The 27181-nt window shown below is 37.2% G+C and overlaps 1 protein-coding gene across 2 annotated transcripts in view; it reads left to right on the top strand.

The window, feature by feature from the left end:
• Positions 1 to 26824, top strand: part of SRBD1 (S1 RNA binding domain 1) — a 230276-nt gene extending 203452 nt beyond the window's left edge. Inside the window, exons 19-21 of one of the 2 annotated variants that reach the window (XM_017862740.1) lie at positions 1787 to 1966; positions 22428 to 22612; positions 25918 to 26824. In XM_017862740.1, the coding sequence (XP_017718229.1) occupies positions 1787 to 1966; positions 22428 to 22612; positions 25918 to 26207 (655 nt within the window). In that variant the 3' untranslated portion in view covers positions 26208 to 26824. The remainder of the gene's footprint in view (positions 1 to 1786; positions 1967 to 22427; positions 22613 to 25917) is intronic. The other variant, XM_017862741.1, reaches the window with a different exon arrangement.
• The last annotated feature ends 357 nt before the right edge of the window (positions 26825 to 27181 follow it).

The following is a 27181-nucleotide window of genomic DNA, read 5'->3' as shown; positions in this document are numbered from 1 at the left end:
GAGTAGCTGGGACTACAGGCGCCTGCCACCTCGCCTGGCTAGTTTTTTGTATTTTTTAGTAGAGACGGGGTTTCACCGTGTTAGCCAGGATGGTCTCGATCTCCTGACCTCGTGATCCGCCCGTCTCGGCCTCCCAAAGTGCTGGGATTACAGGCTTGAGCCACCGCGCCTGGCCAATTTTTATTTTTTAACCTGTATATATACATATACACACTATATGCGTGTGTCTATACATATGCACGCTATGCATGTGTCTATACATATACATACACTATATGCGTTTATCTGTACATACATACACTATATGCATCTGTACATATACACACACTATATGCGTCTGTACATATACACACTGTACACACACTATATGCATCTTTACATATACCCACACAATATGCGTTTGTACATATACACACTCTATATGCATCTTTACATATACACACACTATATGCATCTGTACATATACACACACTATATGCATGTGTCTGTACATATACACACACTATATGCGTCTGTACATATACACACTATGCGTGTGTACATATACATATATACACCATATGCATGTGTATATGTGTATATAATATACACATACACTATATATATACACTCCTCTATAAAAATATGTGTTTTTATAGATGTATATTTTAACATATATACACATACTATGTGTGTATATACACATAATGTATATATATTTACATCATTCATGAGCATTTACTTAATTTAATCAGTTTTTGTTGTTTCTACACTGTTTCTTGTAATTCATATGATCATTTTTCTTCGATTTATTGGTTTTGCTAGAATTAATCCTTGAGAAATTCTTTTTAGAGAGGTCGTATGGGTTATACTTAAGTCCTTACATACCTGCAAACGATTTCAATTTGCCCTCTTACTCAAGTGCTAATTTGACTAGGTATGTGATTCTAAATTCAAAATCATTTTCTCTCAGAACTTTTAAGATACTGTTCCACTATGTTCTGACATCTGATGTTTGCCAGTGAGAAATCTGATGCTAGTCTGATTCCAGATCCTTTTTAAGTAATGTTCTAATTTTCTTTCTTGAAAGCCTTTTAGAATTTAAAAAATTATTTATATTGTAAAGTTTATCCATGATACGTCAAGTATGAGTCTTTTTCTTTTCTTTTTTTGAGACAGTCTGTCCCTCTGTTGCCCAAACTGGAGTGCGGTGGCAGGATCTCAGCTCACTGCAACCTCTGCCTCCCAGGTTTAAGCGATTCTCCTGCCTCAGCCTCCCAAGTAGCTGGGACTACAGGCGTGCACCACCACAACCAGCTAATCTTTTAATTTTTAGTAGAGACAGGGTTTCATCATGTTGGCCAGGCTGGTCTTGAACTCCTGACCTCAGGTGATCTGCCCGCCTTGGCCTCCCAAAGTGTTGGGATTACAAGCGTGAGCCACTGCGCTTAGCCAAGTATGAGTCTTTTTTTGTTCATCCTGTTCTACACTCAATAGATTCTTTTGAGAGCTTGTTTTTCTTAGCTCTGAGAAATATTATTTTGTTTCCCTACATTTTCCTCTTTTCTCTCCTAGAATGCCAATTATACAGTCAGTTAGTTAAGAATGTTTTTGGCTTTAAGTAACAGAAAGCCCTTTTCCCAGTGATTTAAACAAATAAGTGGTAGTTTCTATGAAGTGAAAGGTCAGAATCTGGTTGCTGTTTTTGCATATTTGTATGACAGAGAAATAAGCACATTTTAATTTGAAGACTTTTCTGCCCAACCTTGCCCTTTTTATAAATGTGTTTTTTTCTGGCTTTACATAGTCAGCAAACTGAATCTTCAGGCCAAATTCGAGGAGTTGCTGTTACATCTTCAGCAGACATCGAGGTCACAAATGAGAAGCAGGGCAAAAAGAAGAGCAAAACTGCAGTGAATGTTTTACTGAAGCCAAATCCTTTGGACCAAACTTGTATTCATCCAGAATCATATGACATAGCAATGAGGTAAGTCTGAGGCCCATGTGGAAATTCTCCATATCCAGAGTGAGTTCTTTACACCAAAGGCCTTTGTTTTGGCATAATGGAAACTGAAAAATATGACCATGTTTAATGTGACAACATTTTTCAGAAGTTCTGCATTGCTGAGTTATGTGGCACATTATTTTATTTCAGTGAGGAATGAAGCCATTACTCCTGGAGCATTGTCAAGCTAATAAACCCTGATACTAATGGTGAAGTGTGTGTAATGGAAATTGCATGGCACTCCCCTCTGTTTGTTTTGGAAATTAACAAGACACAATTGACTAGAACCTGGCATAAAACTTGCGCTTTTCTAAAGATAAAACCCTTTTGAAAGTATACAGCCAACTCAGCTTTCTTAAGTAATATTTTTATTGGTTATTAAAATCTAAGAAATGATATACTTTTAGTGAGTATACATTAACAGAATGACATGGGGAAGCTTTTGAGTATAAGGGAAGTTTAAGGCATAAAAGAGAAAAACTTTTTAAAATAGTCATTATTTAATTAGTTTTTATAATTTTTTGCCAGGCGCGGTTGCTCAACCTGTATCAGCACTTATTGGAGAGCCGAGTACGTAGCGGATCACGAGGTATCAGAGAGATCGAGACCATCCTGTAGGCTAAACACGGATAACCCCGTCCTACTAAAAATACAAAACTAGCCGGGGAAGTGGCGGGCCCTGTAGTCCCCACTAACCCGGAAGGACGAGGCAGCGAGAATGCGTAACCCGGAGCGGAGCTTGCAGTGAGCTGAAGAATCCGGACACTGCACTCCAGCCTGGGGCGACAGAGCGATGACTTAACCGTCTCAAAACAAAAAAACGTCAAAAGGAAAGAGATACACAACCTGTAATCCCAAAAAAAAAAAAAAAAAAAAAAATTTTAATTAGTTCAAAACAGTGACATTGTCTACATACATGACAATTTTTAAAAGATCTCCCTGCGATTATATGACTTTATAGATGCAGATATAGAGTTTGTGGAAGACATAAGTTCTGTGCTACACAAATAGATGCATAATAATCTGTACTACTTTATGTTTATAAAAATCACACAAATAATTAGCCGGGTGTGTATTATGTTAGTAACATTGTTCAATATGCTCCCATGCTATACTCATGAGCTTTTAAAAATAATTTTAAAAGACTATAGTATATTATAGAAAACTTAGAAAAAAAGAAGTAAAAAATAATATTCTGTCAACATCCAGCTAGTTTGTGGTTTCCCCAAAAGTTTTATGATGAAAAAATTTAACCATACAGAAAAATTGGAAACAAAAATTTTACAGTGAATTCCTATATAGCCACACCTAGATTTTATCATTAACATTTTACTATATTTGTTTTCCCACATATCCATCTACTTGTCCATCCATCTTTTTTGTTTTGTTTTGATTTTGAGACAAGGTCTCTCTGTCACCCAGTGCAGTGGTGTGATCTTAGCTCACAGCAACCTCTGCCTCTTGGGTTCAAGTGATTCTCACGCCTCAGCCTCCTAAGTAGCTGGAGTTACAGGTGTATAGCACCACGGTCTGGCTAATTTTTTGTATTTTTAGTAGAGACGGAGTTCCGCTATGTTGTCCAGGCTGGTTTCGAACTCCTGGACTGGAGTGATCCACCCACCTTTGCCTCCCAAAGAGCTGGGATTACAGGCATGCGCCACTGCACCTGGCCCATCTTATGTTTTTGATGCATTCCAAAGAAGGTTGCAGACACTGGTACACTTTGCACTAAATACGTCAGCATTCAAATAATTAACTACAATGTGATAATTCTTTACAATTTTTTTCTTTTGAGGTCACATTTACATACAATTAAATTTTAAGTTTGTATTAGCTGAATTTTGACAAATACCTACATCTGTGTAACCAAACTGCTGTTGAGATCAGGAACATTTCTATTATCTGAAAACATTCCATTATACCTCTTCCAATCAGTTGCTGCCGCAGCCTCCCAGAGGTAACTACTTGTTTTGATTTTTTTCTACCAAAGATTAGTTTTCTCCCTCTACCATACAATTGTACTCATCTGTGTAAGGCTTCTTTCAGCATCATATTTAGCAATTTATCCGTGTTGTAACAAGTACCAGTAGCTTATTTTTTATTGCTTAGTAATATTCCATTGTGTGACTATACCACAGCTTATCTATTTCCCTGTTAATGAAATCTAAGAGGTACAGGAAATACCAAACTTTTTTTTATACTCTCTACATTCAGTACAACGTAGAACACTTCTGTGGCCTCTGGTCACCAAAATATGTAGGGATTTCTCCCCTCCAACCAGTCAATTCTATGGCAGATTATCCAGCAGGCATCACCTGGGTGTCCTCTAATTCAGTTGATTTCTGACACTGTCTACCTGGAGATAGTGTCAGATCCCACAGGTTGAGGGTTCAGTACTATAAGATTACTCCCGACTTCAGGGGCCTGGTTGTGACCTATAACTTCAGGATTCCTACGACCCTGGAGTTCAATTGATTTGCCAGTTTACAGAACTCAGGGAAACATCTACTTAATGTTCATCCATTTATTCTAAAGGATATTACAAAGGATACAGATGAACAGCCAGATGGAAAAGATGTATAGGGAAAGGTAGAGGGGGAAGGTATATGGGAGGAAGGATGTGGAACTTCTGCGTAGGCATACTACCCTCTAGGAACCTCCAGGTGTTGAGCTATCTAGAAGCTCATTGGAACCCAGGCTTTTGGGTTTTTAGTAGGTTTTCATTACATAGGCATGATTGGATCATTGGCTGTTAGTGATCAACTCAACTTTCATCCCTTCTCCCCTCCCTGGAGGTTGGGGGTCTGGAGCTGAAAGTGACAACCCCTCCATTCACTTGTTTGGTTTTTCTGGTGACCGTCCCCTATTGTGAAGCTATCTAGGGGACCCCAGCTACCAGTCATGTCATACAAAATACACTCTTATCTATCACTCTGGAGATTCCAAAGGTTTTAGGAGCTTTTTGCAGGGAAACGGGAGGAAAGCCAGATACGTATTTCCCAATATCACATGAACCTTGCTTATTTCCAGTCTTTGGCCATTCTGAGTAAAACTGCTGTGAATATTCTTGCACAGTTTTTTTGAATTGATAAGTCATGAAGTCTGATGAAAGTTTAGTTTTCTTAGAACCCCTCTGGTTGTACCATTTCACGTTTTACACTTTCACCATGAGAATTCTTGTTGCCTCGCATTTTTGTCATATGATGTTAGGTAGTTGTTGTTAGCCATTCTAATGTGTGTAGAAAGATCTACTTGGTTTTAATTTGCATTTCCCTGGCAACATTGAACACTTTCTAATGTGCTTAATAGTCATTTGTATATCTTCTTTGTGAAATATTTGTTCGTATTATTTGGCCATTTTCTTTTCTTTTCTTTTCTTTTCTTTTTTTTTGAGATGGAGTCTGTCTCTGTCACCCAGGCTAGAGTGCAGTGGCTGCATCTCAGCTCACTACAAGCTCCGCCTCCTGGGTTTATGCCATTCTCCTGCCTCAGTCTCCCGAGTAGCTGGGACTACAGGTGCCTGCCACGTCGCCCAGCTAGTTTTTTGTATTTTTTTTTAGTAGAGACGGGGTTTCAACGTGTTAGCCAGGATGGTCTCGATCTCATGACCTCGTGATCCGCCCATCTCGGCCTCCCAAAGTGCTGGGATTACAGGCTTGAGCCACTGTGCCTGGCCTATTTGGCCGTTTTCTAATTGAATTGTTTGCCCTTTTATTACTGAGTTTTGGGAGTTTTTAATATATCTTGCATATATAAAAATGTACTTTGTCAAATATATGATTCATGAATATTTTTTCCCAGTTTGTGGTTTACCTCTTTTTTTTAGAGACCAAAAAAAATGTCTTATTGCTGTCTTAATAATATTTATCAATTCTTTTGGTCCATGAACTTATTATATCTTAGCATTTATTTAGGTCTTATTTCTCTAAGCAGTGTCTTTTAGTTTTCAGTGTACAGGTTTTGCATGTGTTTTATTAAATGTATTATATGTTTTTCAACACTATTGTAAATGGAGTTTTAAAATTTTGCTGCTACTTGTTTGTTGCTAATATATAAAAATATGAGTTTTGTGTAATAACCTTATATCCCACAGACTTATTAAATTCACTTACTAGTTCTACTAGGTATTTGTAGATTCCTTAAGTTCTCCTATATAAGCAGTTACGTCATCAGTAACTATATTAAACCTTACTTCCTCCATTTTCATCTTCATGCTTCTTATTTTTCTTTACTTTATTCTTTTTTCTTTTTTTCTTTTTGCCTATTGCAATGGCCGGGACCTTCAGTACCCTGTTGAATAGGAATGGTGAGAGTAGATATCCTTGTCTTGTTCTCAACTTTGGGACATGGTTCTGATTTTTTTTAATGTAAAAAAATGGTGGTTCCATAGTAATTGTCTTTTTAGTGTTTGATGAGAAGGTGCATATGTGCACAGGGTTTCATAGACTTCTTGCAGTAATTCTGAGGTGTACATGGGGACTACATTATTTTGTTCCGTGCAAATCACTGTCTTTTTTGGTGGCGGGTGGGGATGAGAGGGAATGTGGACAGGGTCTCACTTTGTCACACAGGCAGGAGTGCAGTGGTGTGATCTTGGCTCATTGCAGCCTCAACCTCCTGAGCTCAAGCAATCCTCCCACCTCAGCCCCAAGTAGCTGGGACTACAGGCATGCGCTGTGCCACCATGCCCAGCTAATTTTTGTATTTTTAGTAGAAACGGGGCTTCACCATGTTGCCCAGGCTAGTCTTGAACTCTTGCGCTTAGGCAGTCCTCCTACTCGGCCTCCCAAAGTGCTGGGATTACAGGCGTGAGTCACCGCATCCAGCCAGTATCTTTTATAACGTATGTTTTTGTTTGTTTTCATAATCTAATTATAATATGGTTTAGAAGTTTTTCAATTTTTGTCAATTTGCTTTCTATTGTAAGCACTTTTTTTTGTTTCTACATATCCCTCTCATTAAAAGCTTAATGTTTCATCAAGTGATTGAACTGTAACTTATTTTAGCTATAGTAGTGCTAATAGTGGTTCATTATGATGCATTCCTAGAAGTAGAATTACTCTATTAAAGGGCTTAAAAGTTTCTGTGGCTCTTGAAATACATCACCAAGTAACACATTGATTTATAATGCCATCAGCAGTGTTTAAACCTGAAAAATCTTTAATTTCTCCTGTTAAACAGGACTTTTTTTTTTGTCAACTTTTATGTGGTCCAGTTTCTGCATGTGAAATATAAATGCCCTGCTAGTGACTTCACCCTTCTGTCTGTTTCCTTTGGGACTGTGCTTGTCTCTCAGAAGGAAGGTATTTGTGAACTAGTTAATGGGAAGTTTCTTCTGTTGCAGTCCAACCCCTGACCTTTAAAATCTAGAGATTATCGCTTCTCAGCCTTATGGCTAAGATCAAGTGTGAAACCTAGAGATGAAATTAGCAATTTATCTTGCCATCCCCATCGTCCAGTTTGGAACTGTGATAGCAATTTCTGGCTATCAAGTACGCTTAGTTTAAACATCACCCATCATAGGTCGTTCATACTCTCTATATATTCTCACACAAGTGTCTTCCCAGGGAAGAAAAAAAGCCCATTTAAGATGTGGTTAGGTCATCATTGGTTTGATTTCAGTTCTATTAAAAGAATTTTTGTTGCAGTACATTCGTGTTTTAGTTGTATCAGAAAACTATTGGAAATTAAATGCCTTTAATGTCACCCTTCCATAATATCACCCACACAAATACATCAAAATGTAACATGATTACGTCTTTCCTTTCGTGTTTATGGTAGTCTGTCTCATATATGTTTTTAGGAAAATTGAGATTATGATATTTTATAGCCTGAGTTATTTAGTGGTTTAAAGAAAGTCAACTTTTTTGTTTATGTTTATTATTTATATAATTTTTAAAAAGCCTTATTTATGTATGAGTTCTTTGTATATTAAATCCGTTTGTTTTATGGACTGGCATTGTTTTTCTACTTGCTCACCTTTTGTATCTGCTTATAATATTACGTTTTTGAAATATGAATGTTTAATTGTTATGAAGTAAAACCTTTTTTTGGTTTTTATGCAAGTTGTGTCTTAAGATCCCTCATCTCTAAGATCAGTTCAGTGTTCCCCATATTCTTTGTATTCTTTATTTTAATAATTACTCTGAATTTTGTTGGTGATGACTTTATTCATCACTTAGAATGTACAGAGCACTGTGGTAGGGGCTGAAGTATATGAAAATGAATAGAGGTGACTATGCTCTCAAGGAGCCTAATAACTCCTTGGGGAGCGATAAAACTTACATTCACAGATATCACAGTAGTGCTGAACAATTAGAAAGTACCCTTTGTGAAGCATAAAGGTTGTTCCCAGGAAAAAGAACTCATTTCCAGATAGGGGAATCTTGTAAAGTTTTATGCAGAAGGTTACATTTAGGCTAGGTTTTTAAGGATTTCATTCTGTAGAAAGAGGCACTTAAAAGATTGGAGACAGAAAAATATAGCTCAGGCCAGCTTTGGAATAGTTAATGGTCCAGTACAAACAACTTTCATTGACTACTTCCTCATTACCAAGCATGTTAGAAGCATCATCATGTTTAAACCTCACACAGCAACCCTATGAGGTTGGTACTATGGTACTATTATTATTCCCACTTCTTCAAGTATACAGAGTCTCAGATAGGGTAAGTAAATTGTCTAAGCTAACTTAGCTAGTAGAACCAAGATTTGAACTAGATCTATGTCAGTTTAAAGCTTGAGCTCTTAACTAGGCTACAATGAAAAAGCTAGCTTGCAGCCAGATTTTAATGAAATCATAATGGTCTTTCCAGTTAAAGGTATTGTACCCTAAAGACTCTATGTGTTATTCTGCACAGAAAAGTAACAGGGTTTGTGTTACATGTGCTTCTTAAGGAAGAAAAAAAAAAGTATCTGGAATATGCTGTCTTTGAGTGTTATTCTCTATCATCACATGGCTGAAATTGGACACTGCCTTTTCTCTCAAGAAAACATTACCCTCTCCAATAAATGAAACTTTGTTGATTTATTTTATTAAGGGATATGTAAGAAATGGATTATTCTCTAGAATATGTAGAATTTTATGCTGTTCTGCTGCAGATATGCTATTTCCTAAAGAATATTCCATTAAAAATAATTCCCTTCCATCATGTTTTTTATATGAGGCATGTGTTTGCTATATTCTTATTTTAGGAGAGAAGTATGGTACAGAGCGGGAGTAGTGTGTTCATCCTAGAGCCAGAGCAGGGTTTTCAGCAGGAGAATGGAGGTAGAATGTCAATTAAATATGGCAAGAGAACCCATATTATAGAAGATATAAGGGAAAAATGGGATTTAGAGTATTGCTCTACACTGTTGCTACAGATAGATTTTCCCTCAATAGTTCTTTGAAGCCATTCTATTCTAAATTCCTTTTACTTGTTTCAGGGTCTTGTAACGTTCACCTGGTGACTTCACTTCTTACCTCACTGAAAAAACTCAAAACTACCTTACAATCCTGTCTTCAGATTGTCTCTGTATTTTTACTCATTCTGCCCCATCCTTCCCTACACTGCTCCTCCATGTCTTGATTTTCTTTCCTTCCCCACCCTGACTTCTTCCAGGTTGTTGCTGAGGACTCCTGACCTTGCCCATTGTATTGATCTCTGTGTCTTAACTGCCTCACCTCTAAATTTGAGGGGTGGGGGGGTGGCAGCCAAATTATAAGGTTTTTTATAATAGCTTTATAAAGCTTTATGACTGTCTCTTGTATCTTTAATGTCTTCACTTCTTCTCATCATTTTTGGCCAGAGATGTATTATTGCTGGGGTCTGCCTATTCCTCACTCACGAAAAGCTAGAAGCTGTGGCCACCTTTTATCTTACTTTCCCTTAGACCTTCTAACCCATTGCTCCTTCTTGTCATTGCTGACCCTCTCAGAACTATCTGCCTCTAATTCTTTCTGCCTGCTTTCTCCCAGTCCCTTACAGATTGACTTCTATCCTTACCCCCTTCCGAAATTATTCTCTCAACTAGTCATCAGTCACCTCCTTTCCATTCTTAACTCTTTTACCCATTCTGCCACATTTGACACTATCAACTTACCGACCTTCTACCATGACTTTTATACTGTCTGTGGTTTTTCTTTCTCCTGTGGCCCTGTAGATGTATATATTCTTCAAGCTTTTGATCTTCATCTTCTTTTGTACTTGTTCTACTTGCTCCCTTGGATGATTCTACCCATACACATGACCATCTGTATCTCTTACCTGACTATATAATTCAAATCCTATGTCTTAACATCCCTAGTCCAGGCCTTTCTAAGCTCTAGCCCAACCTTTCCATTTGTCTGTGAGAGATTTTCTCATAAGTATCTTAGCAATGGAAACTCTATGTATCTAAAATTGAAATTTGTACCACCCCCCTTTGTCCCTCCTTTTACAACTCCATCTTCTCTTATCATCATTCCTCACTAGCCCCACACAAAGACAAGACAAACAAAAAGGCTCAGTAGTGAGTGGTTAATGGCATGAATCTCTTTCCATTAACTTAGGCTAGAACTGACAGAATCATTCATTTAAAAAAGTCTTTTGAGTGATTGCTATATTCCAAGTACTGTTATGCAATCTTGGAATACATTCAAAGGTCCCTGGTCTCAAAGAGACACAGTATACAACCAGCATAATAAATAAATTATACAGTGTGATAAAATGTTGTGGGAAACAGGGAAAGAGCAGAGTAATGGGATAGGGATTGCCAGGATTGTGGGTAAGGGTTTGAAAATTTAAGTAGGGTAGTCATCATAGGCCTCATTGACTTGGTGACATTTGAGAAAAGTCTTGATGGAGGAAAGAGCTGTGCAGATATCTAGAAAGAGTTCCAGGAAGAGGAGCCACATTTGCAGGTTCAAATGTGGGAGCAGGCACGACATGTTGAAGGAACAACAAGGCAGCCAGTGTGGCCAGAGAAGAGTGAGCAAGGGAGAGAAAAATAGGAGATTTGAGTCAAAAGGGCATTGGGAGGCCATTATAGGGGCTTGACTATAGTTCTGAAAGAGTGATATGATCTGATTTACATGTTAAAAGGATCTCCTTGTCTGCTGTTTTAAGTCCACTGTAAGGGGCAGTGGTAGAAGCAGGGAGACCAGTTAAACTAATTGCTGTAATCCAAGATGATGACTGAGACCCAGATGATACAGCAGAAGACATGGTGAGAAGTGTTCAGATTCTGGATGTACTTTAAAAGCAGAGTCAATAGGATTTACTGAAACATTGGATGAAGGATATGAAAATTAGTAACTGGTTGCAAATGGCAAAAATAATATGAATGCTAGAGACACTGTGGAGGATGAAGTGGAAACTCACTGTATTGGAGGGGAGTGGAAAAGGGAAAAGTTAAAGAACTAAACAGTGATCATTCCCATAGTGATATCATCTGGTCTCATGGCTCTAAGGACTATCATAAGCACATGACTCCAAAATTTATATTCTTAGCCCAAACCACTCTTCCAAACTGTATCTGCCTACTTAAGATCTCAAACCTAACATGCCTAAATCTGAACCCATCTCTCCCCAGAATCTTCAACTACGATCTTTTTCATCTCAGATTATTTCAGTTCATCCTTTCAGTTTCTCAGTTCAGAGCCTTGGAATCGTCTTTGGTCTGACAAGATATCCTTAGCTGAAAATGAGATCCTTCTCCTTGAACAACCTTTATGCTTCACTAAGGGCATTTACTAATTTCTTTCCCCTATTATGGTATCTGTGAGTATAAGTTATATCCTTCCTACTTTGGGAGGCTCCTTGAGGGCATAAATCACCTCTATTCATTTTTATATTCTTCAGCCCCTGCCACAGTGCTCCACATGTTCTAAATGATGCATAAAATCATCAACAAAATTCAGAGTAAATATTAAAATAAGAATATAAAGAATATGGGGAACACTGAACTGATCTTAGAGATCAGGAATCTTGAGACATATCTTGCATAAAAGCAAGAAAAATAATGTTAATTTTTTTAATTAAAAAGCTGCTTTTGATGTACCCCTTGGTTACTCTACCATACCCCACTTACTCATAATATGCTCAGATGGTCAAAAAGGAGTATAACATAGTAGAGTATCATAGTAAAGCCATGAGCTCCTTCAATTGTCCTTGTCTCTGCAAAATAAATAATGCATCTGAAAATTTGGCACCAGATTTGCTAGGCTAGTGACAATTAAATTTCAGGTTAGTTTATAATTATAGGCTATAAGCTCCAATAGGGCATGGATCATAAGAGCCTGTTTTACCTCTCTATCCCTAGCACCTGACAAATACTGATATGGCAATGTTTGTTTAATGAGAAATGATAGGAATTAATAATGAAAGATGACTACATAAAAGAACACTGAGGAAGGGAACGACTCAGGAACTGATAACTTCAGTAGAACAAAATGAAATGTTTAGCTTTACTTTAATTCATGTATTTTTTTTTCCTATAATCTAAACTGGCTGTGGTCAATGCAGTTGTATAAACAAAACTGTTGGTAGAACAAATAGATCATCCTTTCCTAACATTGCCTGTCCTACATGTTGTGTAAGTACTTCTTCTAGAATCTCTTGTGGATTGAAAAAATTTCATGACCTCCCCAAACTGAATCCCGTTTGCCTTCACAGAGCATTGTGAAGGGCCAAGGCCCTCCTAGATTTACAGACTACAAGACTGGAGACCATGAAAGAGGATTTCTTACCATTTTCTATCGTCATCCAGAAACTCTCATGTCTGTGTGTATGAGTGAGTTCATTGTGTTGTGTACCATAAACCAGAAGTAAAATTGCTGCTATATTAGTAGAATGAGACCCAGAAACAGCCTATTTAGGGGTTACTTCCCCCACTACTACCCCCTGTTTTGTCATATCATTTGGGTTGATCCAGAGAGCTAAGGCAAGTATCTGATTTCCTCTTTTTCTTGAATAAGGTGCCAGGAGTAGTGCTTGGTGCTGCAGATGATGCTGATTTGTATGTGTCACAGTGAGACCTGGCACTCTCGCAGAGAATCTGCTGCATTAAGAATTTGATTCACTCCAGATAGTTAAGCTTGAAAGTGGTTGTGCTCTTGATTTAGCTTGAAAAATATCAGGAAATTTAATGTCAAGACTGTCACTTGGCACTCATTTTGATAAAGCATTAGCTAGTATTTGTTATTTCAATTTTTCCCATTAGGGAGGAATTCTAATACTAGTTTCTATAAGTAGTTAACAGCCTGTGTAGCAGGAATATCACACGCAGTCGCATTGGAATGCACCAGGTAAATGTCTATCAAGGAATGATTTGTATCAGTACCTGTACGTGATATTTGTACTATAGGATTTCCTTTGTTTCTGCTGATGTGCTTATTTGTGACCCTTACAATCAATGTTGAAAAGTATCAGAGAGTAGACAGCCGTGAATGTAAAATTCAGGTCTGGGACAGGAATAATCATATAACCTAGCGAAATATTTATTTGGGGAGGGAAGAAACTTCTGTACAAAAGCCAAGCAGTGTTTTTCTTTAATTTACTAAAACTCGTGTCAGGTTTTAGAACCAAAAGTAGATTAACCCAATAGATACACAAGGATTCTGTTATGAGATAAATGAATATAAAGGATCCTAACTGGTGCCCTGAGCTAAAAAGTAGTTGAGATTGAGGGAGGTCCTTTAAATGTTCTGCCTAGCTCCCGGCCATGGAGCTAAAATAAGTCAAGCCAGATAGTGAAGATTTTCCACTACTGAAGACCCTTAATGAGTGGGCATATTTGCAGTCTCCATCTCTTTCCCATTCCTGTTTAAGAATTTAGCGTCTCTGAACTGTTCCTTGAGAATTGCCTTCAGAGACTTCATTACCTTCTCTCCAACCTGAGCTTACTGCCCAGCAAAGAAGTCTTCTAACTAATAAGTGATTGTAATGCAAAAAGTTTACATTGTTTTTATTTAAAAAACAGCAACAGTTGACTCTTCACAGATTTGATATTCAGAGTTTTGACTATGAGCAACCAGAAGGCCCATGACTTGTAATTTGCAATTTTTCTGACGGGTGAGTCATTAGCCTACTGAATATGTCTAACAAACCTCCCCACATCTAAAATTCACCACAGCTTCGTTCTGCATTGGCATGCCAGCTAACTCCTGCAATGATAAAAGCATGTTCCTTTGTGGGAAACTTGCCTGAAAAGAAATCCAACTGCCAATACTGTACAATAAATGATGATTAGGTAAACAGACCTAAGAGATTATTTGCAAATTTGAAAGAGCCCAAATTTTTCTGGACTTGGACTTGCCTTATAAGAATTGGCAGCAAGGCAGAAAGACTCATTCCTGGCTTTTGATAGATGATAACATAAGATGTGTATCAATTAGTTATCCTACATTAATTTCTAATAGAGCTATGCCTAGACAATATTAGATTGCCTTATAAAAAGACATAGCATCATAAAAGAGAGGCCAAACCTAAAATATAAAAATGTTAAGTGGACAGATTACTAAAAGTGAATTTTGTTTTTAAAGATACAACGGTCTCTCTATGTTGCCCAGGCTGTACTCAAACTCCTGGGCTTAATGATCCTACTCCTCATCCTCCCTAGTGGCTGGGACTACATGTGTATGCCACTGAGCCCGGCTTTGTGTGTTGTTGTTGTTGTTGTTGTTAGTAGTTAAAACCTAAACATCTTATTGTAGTTCCCAGGAACTAACAATCATATTTTCAAAAGTGCCCTTCCAAATGAGAGAAATGATGAAAAAACTTCACCCACTTGAGAATTAGATGATCAGGCTATTGATTGATTGTCATATCCAATGTCTTACACACTGTTCCAAAACACAGCACACATGAGGTTTCTGGCAAAGCTGGTAGAGGAAACTAGGAAGATCAAGAACCTGAGACTTTACATTTTCCGCTAGCTCAGTCTGGAGGCAGTGAAATGTCAGACTGCCTGGATTCAAATCATGGCTGTTTGAACTGGGAACGTTATTTAACTTCTCTATACCTCAGTTTTCTTGTTTGTTAAATGTGCATAATAATAGTACCATATCTCATGGGGTTATATTAATTAATATACGTAGAATACTTAGCACCTGGACAGAGTAAGCTGGTGTTGATATGATGATTATTGCTGTTATTTTTGTTGTGATTGAGGAGGGGCTAAGCTAAGCAGTAAAAGAAATGGAGGTAGGTGGAGGGAGTGGAGGAGAGTTACAATGGTTGGTCCCCAAGGAAAAAAGTTGTTTTATCCTGTTATCTGGATGTAATTTGAGGCATTTAACATTGTTAATGAATATTAATATTGGGTTTTGAGACTGGAGAACATGCTGGTTTCTCTCCTATGTTTATGGAGCAACCTATTAGTACCCAGTGAAGGAGGAGTGTGAGGGAGTTGCCGGCCAGTCATAAAGTTGTGCTTGCTTCAGCCTCTTCCATCTTCAAAGTATTTGTCTGTCCTCCTTTTTTTCTTTTCCATCAAGTTTAGACCACTCAGTCTGGAGCCTGAAACTCAGTAGGTTATTGATTTAGTTTCCCATTATCTCCCTCCTGCCCTTCCTGCCCCCAGCCTAGCTAGGGATTTTAATCTTAGCCTGTCTTCTGATTCTCAGTGTCACCATAAGCAAGTTTCTTTGACCTTAGTTTATACTCTTTAAATGGAATAACAATGTTTTTGCCCGTTCAGAGGACAACTAGGGATTTATTGAAATGGCAGATGTTAAGCGTTTTCAAATTTTTTGATAGGAGGATTCCTTGACAGGATGGCATTTATAGTAAAAAAGCTATTTCCTAAGGAAGAGTCCTCTACCTCTGATACATAGGCTTTATTCCCTAGTGGTACAAGGTCTGTTTAATTTCAGCTTTTCCACCATGAGCCTGTATGTTTTAAATACTGCTTTTTTAATTTGCCCTCTTCTTTCAAACATTCACAGGCACTAATCCACATTACTGCTTTACAGGCAGTAAATTAAATTATATTAATTCTAAACACAGTGTTTTTGAGCTGTAGAGAGTCTGTAGCCTTTGAAACCACTAACTTAATTTTGTCCAACTCTTATTCAGAAATTCAAAAGAGCCAAAGCTTTTCCTTTTGAATTTGGTTTAAAAAATAGTAAGAAATTGCTCCCGGGCAGTGGTCCTGGGTGCCAGGGTTTATCAGAGATCTAAATCTTCTGTCTGCGTGAAAATCTTCCAAAGTAAAAGTGTAGGCATGCTAGTGGAGATGTAATCTGTTATAACTTTTACCTTCACTGCTACTACCTTATGGTGTCAGATGTGGCAAGTCTCTTCATCTCTCTGAGATTTTGTTTTCTTGTCAGCAAATCTACATTCACAATAAATATTTGAGAGAAATAAATGAAATAATCTGTACTGGACACTTTCAAAGTATCTGTTTATCTGCACAGAAAGTCCTGCCTCTAAAAGAGCAGATATAAGCAGAAGACTATTTTATACTGTCATTACTTGAAATTAGATTGTAAGCTCATTCAAAGCAAAGGCTCTGTTATCTTTCATAGAGCCTTCCGCCACAGTAAATAAATGTTTATTGAATAAAGCTGAGTATGATTTTCTAAATTATTTTTAGTTGGTTTCAGCATTTTGTCACATTCCTTTGAAGAGCCTTGATTTTAGCAAATCTTTGTCATTTGGGCAGGGGAATGGCAGGGTGTATGAAAACAACCAGACTCACAGGAAAGAGGGTGATCAGGCTGCATAATACTGGGTTGTTGGTTTTTTTTTTTTTCCCTGGTTCTCTTTTGGGAGGGTAATGGTTTGTTATTTTTCAAAATGTGAGAAGACTGATTTTTTTAGTGTCACTTGTACATTTATTTCTAGGACAAATCTACAACAGTTTAGATGTCTTTGGAGCAATAATAGCAACATTTCAGTACATGACACCTTTCCTATTTTTATCAACTCATACTTATTTAGATGTATATGTACATTTGTTTAAATTATATAATTACACAGTATAAAGTGAGTGGTTCTGAGACAGGAAAAGCTACATAATCACTGTGGTTATGTATGGCGTTGGTTATTATTTCACTGATCTTAGATACTTTTGAGGTAACTATATGAGCACTGTTCAACTATTTCTGAAAAGATGATCATCCTAAATCTTTTAGAAGATTTCTATCTCAGGACTTTTAAATGGTACTTTAAAAAAATTTTACTCTAGTTCAGTAATGCTAAATTGCTAAGTAATAGAAATTTTAAAATAAAACAGCTTTCTAAGGATATGTTCTCCTACATACAATGAATGCAACATGCAATGAGTATCCAGTTTCTGTACATGTATAACAGATCTTTGAAAAAGCAGGAAACATTTAGTAAATTCTTCAGAAGTTAGAAGCAGGTAACAGTCTGATGCTTATAAATGGAGTCCTTTGGAAGACAAACTGCATTCCTTCATCTGTGATAGGAAATCTTTCTCTTTTCATTTCCTTTTTTTTTTTTTTCTGCTACTCATATATGCAGGAGGTGCTCCAAATGGTACCAAGCAATAACATTTAAAATGCCCCCACCCCTGCCCAGATAGCTGCATGCATTTTAAAACTATATTCTCTCATCAGAGTCTGGAAGAGCTTTCAGGACAACTTGATGACTCTTTCTGAAGGGGTTACATTTTTAAAATGTTTATCTTAGTATGTTAATTTACTGTTAAAAAAAAAAAAAAAAAAGACCAGTCTCAGCTTAAGTTCTACTGGATAATTATTTGCCCTTTCTGTGGCTGATTATTATGCTAAGAAATGCCATTTAAATATTATTTTCACTAGACTATCTGTTAGCTTCTGTAGTATAATAGGTAGTTCTGTGGGCCTCTCTATAAATGAATGATACTTGAATTTATAATTACTTGTATATTTTGCACCAGCATAGATTTTTAAAGATTCTTATTTCAGTATCTTGGTTTAACAAGGAGGTTAGACATTTGAAAATGCCAGGTACAGTGGCTTACACCTGTTATCCTAGCACTTTGGGAGCCCCAGGTGGGTGGATCTCTTGAGCCCAGAAGTTTGAAACCAGCCTGGGCAACATATTGAGACCTCACCTCTACAAAACATTTTTAAAAACTAAAAATTAGCTGGGCTTGTGGTTCCAGCTACTTGGGAGGCCAAGGGAGGAGGATCGCTTGAGCCTGGAAGGCCAAGGCTGCAGTGAGCTGTGATTGCACCACTGCTACAGCTCCTGGGTGAAAGAGCAAGACCCTGTCTTTAAAAAAAGTTTGAAAAGATTCCTCGATGATGATTAAAATGTAATTCACATTGCTGTCCCTTTGATTTGACTGCTAGAACAGCAGCTGTGGTGGAGCCAGCGCTCCTTCTGTAAGCTAAGCTAAATAGGTAGTGTGATACACTCAGCTGTGTCAATTCAGCTCTTCTGTAGAGAGCATAAAGGAGCAGCAGGTTTTCCTCATTTGCCACACTTAAATTTATATTCCATTTTTAATATTAAGAGCAGTAAATTTGAAAATAGAGAGTAATAAATTTTAAAGAAATGTATACATAGAGTAACACATATATGTTATATAGAGAGAAAATATAGAAACAGTAACAGATTTTTAGAGTAACAAATTACTACTAAACTTTATGCCCCACAGTTTACATAGTTTTTTAGAAGGCCAGATTTTCTTAAAGTATAAACTTTCTTTTTAAATTATTGGATATGTAACCTGTATTACAAATTAGGACCTGTTCTACCTTTACCTTTTCATTTCTAAAATGTGTTCTTGCATTTAATTTTTTGCTTGTTGCGTTACTACATTAAAACTGAGTAAAGCTAACGGGTAAAAATAAGCAAGTAGGAAAGTCTCTTGAAAGTGTTGAGAGTGCGTAGACTACTAGATGTGCTTTGCCATTATAGCATGGTTCTTGGTGGAGTTGTAAATCATATGTGTTTTGCCCACAAAGCACATGCTAATATTAAGTTGTTTTTAAAGTGATTGTGTTGCATCACCATGGTTCTTCTATGCTCTGTGGGGTATCATATTGCTTTAATGTAATGAACCAAGTCCTCAGCTCCTAAATCTCCATGCTGGAAATGATTACATAAAACTGAATGGCCATGTCTGAAGTCGTGAATCTTGAGAATTTCTTATTCTTTGGAAAAGCCTTACAAGACTTTTCTTATTCTTTGAGGGGAAAAGCCCTGTACTTATAACAAGTTTCTGTTGAAAATATTAGCCATTTTAGGTTATATAGCATTCTGTTTGAAAAATAAGCATTTACTCTGCTGCAAGTTCTGTATTTTAACTTTGTGCAGATGTGTGCTTAAAGAACATGATGTGCTTATTTGTTGCATTTATGCTACTTTCTTACTTTAAGTAAGATGGATGAAATTACGTATTAAATAAAACAGCAGTCCTTACCAACCTGAAAAGCCTCCCAAAACAGTGGAGAAAATGAGAATATAACTTTAATAATTCATTGACTTTTGAGAGAATTCTGTTTAAAAGCATGTATATAATTTATTTGCAGGTTTACTCAGTGTTTTAATGTTAAAAGTAATCTGCCAGTAAATTGTAAAATATTACCAAAAGTATTATTTTCTATCTTAACCAAATATAGCACTTTAAATTTTACATATCTTATTATACACAGACATATATATTGTATGTGGCATAAAAGTCCAGTTAGAATAACTTCATGGCCTTGGGCAAGTTATTTAAACTCCCTGAACCTCATTTTTTTTTCTGTATAATACCTACCTTTTAGAATCATTGTCATGATTAAATGAGAAAAATCTATTTAGAGTAATGTCTGACAGATATTTATCATTGCATGTTCACTTGTATATGCCAAGCTTCATAAAGCAGTGTTTTTATTTGGTACTTCTGAGCTAGACAGTACTTTGTATTGAGTATTACTTACCACACTCAATTCTAAAGTGAAACTTTGTATTGGATATTACTTATCACACTTAATTCTGAAGTGAAATTTAGAATACGTAGAATAAATTTTTCTTAGGATATTTAAGGAGCATGTTTATCGAGTGGCTACTAATCATAAAACATTGCTTCCTATCATATACAGTTGACTATATTTACAATTAATTAAGGTAGAGGTCAGTCTAAATGCTATTCCCAGTTCGTTTTATAGTTCCTCTCTCTCTCGTTGGCTCTTTGTGTGTGTGTGCGTGACCTTGTTAACTTTAAGAAAGTTTTCAAAATAAAGGAGCACTTGACTTTGTAGTCATTTAAAAATAGGGTTGATCAATATGAAGCATTAGCTACAAGCACAAGTTGGTGCTTTTTATTGATTTCAGTTACCAATGCCCTCAGGCTTATGTGTGTGAGAATGAAAATGATATATGAAATATGCACCCAGATTCAACAGACCAATGTTCTTGTTACATCTGCAACTGCTTTGGCAGAATTCTTTATTTGGAAGTGACTTTGGTAGCAGTTAGTTCCTGTCTCCCTCTCTCTGTCTCTCTCACACACACACACACACAAACACACACACACACACACACACACGTGCAGGCAACCTTAAGATAGACTCATACAGTGATTTGGGAAGTTTCTGCCATTTAGTTACTTTTATTATAAAATGCTTTTCAAGGTTCTAGACTTAACAGTGCGTGAATATACTTTTTGTCAATTTTAACAGATGGTTAGAAGCCAAAATCTTGATGGTTTGAAAGATTCTCCACTAATAAAGTTGCAGACCAATAAAGCCAAGAAGGTGAATACCAGGGAAGCCTGCTCAGCAGGGCACGCATTATTTAGAAAGTTGTATAAGGAAGTTTGCTTTGAGCAGAGGTTGTCATCTGTCATCTGTCCCATCAGTCAGAGTTCCAGCAGCTGTTCCCAGTCACCAGGACCCTTGTATGCTACTGTCCATCCATCAGCACTAAGAGATACCGGCTGCCTTTCCACCGTGCTGGGGAAGCCACGGACACACAGACTTACGGTGTTATCTCACTGGCCACCAGTTTGGATGAAAGCTCATTTTCAAAGAGGGAGACCAAACACCAACATTTTGATCTTTTATTAGACCATTAACCAAAATATATTCTCAAGAGAATTAGTCGGATGCCATAAAGTGTGTCTATTTTTGGCTATATGTATGGCTGTAATAACGTAGGAGTGTTGCACATTTGAATCCAAAGAGATACCCTACTGAAATGAGAGATGGGGGAACTTTCTCCACCAGATGCCAGATCATTACTATCAGAGTATCACTGTGAAGAGACCTTTCTGGTTGAACACAACAATGCAAAAAAGACTTAAAATCACAAGCATTCTTTTTTTGATAGTGCAGCAACCTGCCAAATGGGATATATCCCAATTCTGATTATAGACAAACCTCCAACAATTCCTCTTTTTCTCTTTTTGTATTCCAGAAGTATCCCTAGAGGAAAGGATTTGTGGGCATTAGTATCACTATCTGCCTGATTACTGTGTTGACATTTTTAAAGTGCCATTAATCATAGGAAATGGAACTTAATGGTGTAGAAAAATACCCAGCCAGGGAATGTCAAGAAAGTAAGCTACAGCCCAGTATTCACATGAAATTAAAGGGAAATACATCTTAACCCTTTATTTTTTTCTTCTTACTGAATTATAAAGGAAAGTAATTGAGAGGTAGCTTTGCAATCAAAGGTAATGGTAAACAGCAAAAGAAAATTATAAAAGGCAGCTGATGGTATGCTGCACAGGTAATGCTGCCATTAAGGGTATACAGAAGTAAAAAGCAGTGATATGACACATGAATAAGAGTAATTCATTTTTCAAAAATGGCAATATTTGATGCATATTTTGTTAGAGTTTGGTATCATTTCATTGTTTGCCTATTAGCTAATTTAAATTAAAATGTTTTCCTAACTGAAATTGTAGGGAAGAGATAAATATAGATAGCCTCATTTTAAAAACATATGTGACACTAAACTTATAATGAACTAATTATACTGTAAAATATTTTTGGCTGGACGCAGTGGCTTACACCTGTAATCCCAGCACTTTGGGAGTCCAAGGCAGGCAGATCATGAGGTCAGGAGATTGAGACCACCCTGGCTAACACGATGAAACCCCATCTCTACTAAACATACAAAAAATTAGCTGGGCGTGCTGGTGGGCGCCTGTAGTCCCAGCTACTCAGGAGGCTGAGGCAGGAGAATGGCGTGAACCCGGGAGGCGGAGCTTGCAGTGAGCTGGGATCGCGCCCCTGCACTCCAGTTTAGGTGACAGTGCAAGACTCCATCTCAAAAAAAAAAAAGGTTTTTGGTGCTGACTCTGAGCAGGTGCTTCATTTGATAAATAGCACAAAAACCTTTAATCCACTTTCTCCCTCAGCCTTTTCTTTTTCAAGACAGTTTACAGCATAGGACACATAATAGATTCTCAATAAAGACTGATTGATTGACCTATGGGTCTAAGATGAGTTAATTTTAGGGTGATCTGTATAAGGAGACTGCAAAAGAAGTAATATTGTTAAGTGTTGGGCTTTTTATTTTTTCCACTGCAGGTTTTTGTCATCCATTGGAGGGACACTGTATGAGATTGGAAAGCCTGAAATGCAACGAAAAATAAATTCATTCCTTGAAAGGGAAGGAATGGAGAAAATTGCAGAAAGATTGCAAACAACAGTACACACCTTACAGGTCATCATAGATGGTCTCAGCCAGCCTGAAAGCTTTGACTTTCGAACAGGTAAACAATTGAACTTGAATTATATAGCACCTTGCATATGCATAGCTCCCGTTATCTCCTTTGATCCTCACAGCAATCCTATGCCATAAGCAGAATGGATATTATTCTCCCATTTTATACATGAGAAAATTAAAGCATAGGGATCTTCCTTCAGAGTCATTATAGTTAATATCCAGAGCCAAAGCTAGAAGCCAGGTGGTCTCCCTGGACTCTTTGTTCACTGTGTGTTTCCCGTTTACTAAAGTAAATGCATCATGTGTGTACCACTGTATGCATGGAGGCACACATATTTTTATGGTCCTTTTGTAAGCTGTTTTTATCTCCTGGGAGCCAGAAGTGCAAGATAAAGCAGTCCCTTCACAAGCTAAAAGGTGAATCTTCTTCCTTAATTATAGCTTTCCAAGTTCTTGGATTCTGTGTCAATGAACACATTGAACAAATAAGATAATATCTATCTGTTGATTTTCCTTCTAATTAAAGTGCTCTCAGCACAGGTAGATGGTGAGGGACGTATAACAACCGTAGTTGTTGAGAGCAGTGACCCAGTAAAAAAGAATTACAATATCAAATGACCTACTTCCCAAGGAAGTTTGAATAGGAACCCCTGAGATTTAAATGAATCTGCTCATTGATCTTATAACCAGTTTTGATGATACCATGTTTAGACTATTGTCTTTTTATTCCGGTTTAGGCTGTGTTGAGATGGTTAGACATACTTCTTTGAAAGGGTTTAAAGGAATTTTGAAATATATCCAGCAAGTTCGTTGTACTATTCCTCCTTCTTCTGTAGGTTTTTTTTTTAAGTTAAAGAAAAATAAAATAACACCCAGTAAGAACTATGCCAAAAATGTGGGAGTAGAAGCCTCCTAGTGGTCCTCCACACAATGTGGATGTTTCAGCAGACAAATCCATCTCCATTTGGAGGCCCGGTATCCTTTTATGGGAATTTCTTGGCTGGTTTTTAGCTGGAGTGCTGGGTAGAGCAATGGTTCTCAAAAATACTGGATTTGGAGGTGGTATGGCTACATCCTTTGCATTAGTGGGTTGGCAAAAAATGCTGTAACTGCAGGTATCCTGTATTGGATTTTTCACATCCATCTTCATTTTTCTGTCTTAGTGTCGATTGTTCCATTATCCCAGTTGCATTATAGACTCAGAGCAAAGATCAGCACTCAAATTATATGGTCCAGTTAAACTACCAAGTTGTTGAACAGAAAGACAGATGCATCTGGGCTCTGGGCTGAGCTTTCCAGTTACTGCAGTGTTCATCAGTGTGGCAAGTGAAGTTTTAAATAGGTCTCTTTAAGCAAACTTTGGAACTGACATTTGCTCTAATGTAAGTCACAATTTTCAAAATGTCTGAGAACTTTCATCTTACTACTAAACACGTCCCCAAGGTGAGGAAGGCATAGAAACCATACTTTTGAGGGGGCATTTTGGTCATTTCCATGGATAATGTTTTGTTACATCTCTTTCCTCCATTTTCTCAAAAGTATTTCTTAATGCCTCATTCTTTCCTCATAATAATTCTGTCTTTTGTTTTATCAATGGTGTAATTAATTTCATGTGTATTAACACTATGGTGACTAGTTAATTTCCCTAATTGGGTTCATCAGAAGCTGTCCAGACACAGGGGCTGAAAATGCTTGGCTATGAAAGTGTTAAAAGTTTGCATGGTACACGGAGGATTTTCTGATTTCTCAGTGTCCCAGACTGTCTTCAGGAATATGTTAAGTAGTTCCTGACTCTGATTTTCCATGCAAGATTAAACTAAGCAGCTGATCAGGAACCCTTAGGGAATCCGCAGCAGCTGGACCCCTGCAAGAAAAGAGAGAGAGAGAAAGAATTTCCAAGCATAAAAACAATGCCTATGGGGTCTTGGAGACCATCCTACCTTTCTGCCCCTATCAGTGACTTAGTTCCACTTTGCTGTGACACAGCCTTAGCCTAGTGTAATATTACATTACAGGAGGTTTCTTGCTTTTGGAATTCACTGCTTTAGCATCAGGTCAAATTCCACAGAATCAATCCCAATTTTAGCCTACTCTTTTTCATGGCAACGGTGAGATTCGGAGTTTAAAGAAGATTTTATCTTGTTTTATAGGAAAAGCTTAATTTTTAAAACATCTTGGTATCAGTATGGTTGGACTGGGGGAAGGGAAGAAAGGGGTGGCCAGTTGTTAATACAACTGTAAAGGATAGCTTTAACAAGTCATCAGGATAAAGCCAACAGCTGTGGAGGAAAAGGAAATGGAATGGGTGGAGGGGAAAATGAGGCCTTAGTAAAAGGAGATCCAAGCATAGAATGTGTTCTTTGTTATTAGAGTCAACACTCAGTAATCCTAGGAAAGGGGGCCTTCAAGAGGAGCATGGATAAATGGAATCCACAGATAATCCACAGCCCCGTTTAAACTGTTAGTTCTAACTGTCTCCCTCATAAAACCATTGTTTTAACTAGAACCATAATGATTCCTTGGCATACTTTATGCCTATCTTTTGGACAATAATGAACAAAGAAATGTATGCTGGGGTAAGCAAGAAAAAAGGGCTATAAAGAACTTGGAAACAGAAATCTGTATCTTCATCATTGTTTCTCTAGCACCCAGCAGAGTGCCTGGCCAGGAGATAATAGAGTTAATAAATGTTTGATGAATTTAATTGAAAGAGAAAGAATATTAGCTACTACCTGGTCTGGGATTCTGAGTCATAGATAATCACGAATCCATAAATGTTGATTGGATAACTATATTTGAAATGGGTGGGAATGGATTTTCTGAGTTCCAAATTTTGTGGGAAGAAGTGAGGAAGAAAGAACATTTGAATTTCATCTGCATTTGACCAAAAAGTTGATGTACTTTCTACCACCTTTAAACAATTTAATAATTCAGGCACTGGGGGAAAAACAAAATAAAGCTTCCAGTCTCTTGTTTCCAAACATCTTACTTTCTCAGTGTTTGTGGTTTAGCTTTGTATATTTATTAAGCAAATATATATATTCTCATCACCTCTTCACAGAGAGGAAAATAAGACTCTCTTCTCAATCCTCATGTATAATGCTAGTGTGTAGCATTGTAGAAGAAAGTAAATTTTCTTGAATTGTTTCTACTGCATGAATGCTATCTCCAACCGATATGCATGTTCTCTGAAGGCAAGCCTCGGTCTTCAGCTCCTTGTATGTGCCCCCTTAATCTTTAATATTGGTCTGGGCACATAATCAGTATGTATTAAGTGCTTATTCACAAAGTTATATTGTATCTAGGAAATACAATGCCTTTTACACTTACTTTTTTTCTCTTTCCTTACAGATTTTGATAAACCTGATTTCAAGAGAAGCATAGTATGCCTGGAAGATCTGCAGGTTGGGACAGTTCTTACAGGCAAAGTGGAGAATGCCACTCTCTTTGGAATTTTCGTGGATATAGGAGTAGGGAAATCTGGGCTGATTCCCATACGAAATGTAACAGAAGCAAAACTTTCAAAAACAAAGAAGAGAAGGAGCCTTGGACTGGGCCCCGGAGAAAGAGTGGAAGTCCAAGTGCTCAACATTGACATCCCCCGATCTAGGATTACTCTGGACCTCATTCGGGTGTTATGAGTGTCCCACTGAAAGCCAAACACTGATATTATTTTCTCATTTCTACACATTGACAAGAATAAGTCAGTTGCTTGTAAAATTTAGGTAGCAGATGAGAAATAATTCACTTAACATCAGAAATATTTTCCAAACACTCCTTTATTTTTTCTTCTGAATTAATAGAAAATCAACAGTTTGATTTCCTTTCCCCTTAAAGGAAACAACTAATACGCATTCTTATATGGCTTTATGTAGTAATAGTTTTCTGGCTAAAATTTTGGTTTTTATTTTTTTGTAATTTATCTTTAACTCCTTTTGCATTTTGTATAACAGATTGCTTAACTTCAACTTGCCAACATCTGCCTTGCTGGACTTGTATGGGATTGTCTTCTTGATTTGACTTGTACAGTCTTTGTTGACACAGTAGGGCTGGGCAGTGTTTAATCCTTCCATTTTATAGATTCTTTTTTTAATCAGGCCTTTTGGACTTCATTCATCATTTTGCAATAATCTATTTTCCTTTGTCATGCAAACCAAAACAGATTTTGATGTGTTTGTAACCATCAAATGAATGGTTTGAAACATTTCTCAAAAGGATATATATATTGACCCCAACAATAAAGGTTTGTGGCTAGTGACTTGTTTTTGCTATGTTGATTCAGTGAATGACTTAGAAGTCAGTCTTGATGAAAGAAGATATGGTTTATGTAACCTTTGGAGAAGAGGGAAGCCTTTGGAAATTTGAAGAATGGTTTTGTTTGACTTACCATAGAAGAGTGTGTCCTTTCTTAAATCAGAATTAAACTTCAAATGGGGATAGAAATGGCCATTTTAAAGATCAAATATAGATCAGGTGTGAAGGGACAAGAAAAACAAGTATATAAAGGAAGTGACTCTTACTCTGTTTTTATTCAGTGGCGATTGTAAGGATTAGCATGACCATTCAGGGTCAAAATAAAGCCCACAGTGGACTGGTATCCTGTTCATTCTGACTA

The sequence above is a fragment of the Rhinopithecus bieti genome, unplaced genomic scaffold (assembly GCF_001698545.2).
Source record: "Rhinopithecus bieti isolate Rb0 unplaced genomic scaffold, ASM169854v2 scaffold_61117, whole genome shotgun sequence".
Taxonomy (NCBI): domain Eukaryota; kingdom Metazoa; phylum Chordata; class Mammalia; order Primates; family Cercopithecidae; genus Rhinopithecus; species Rhinopithecus bieti.
This window is presented reverse-complemented; position numbering and strand designations above follow the sequence as displayed.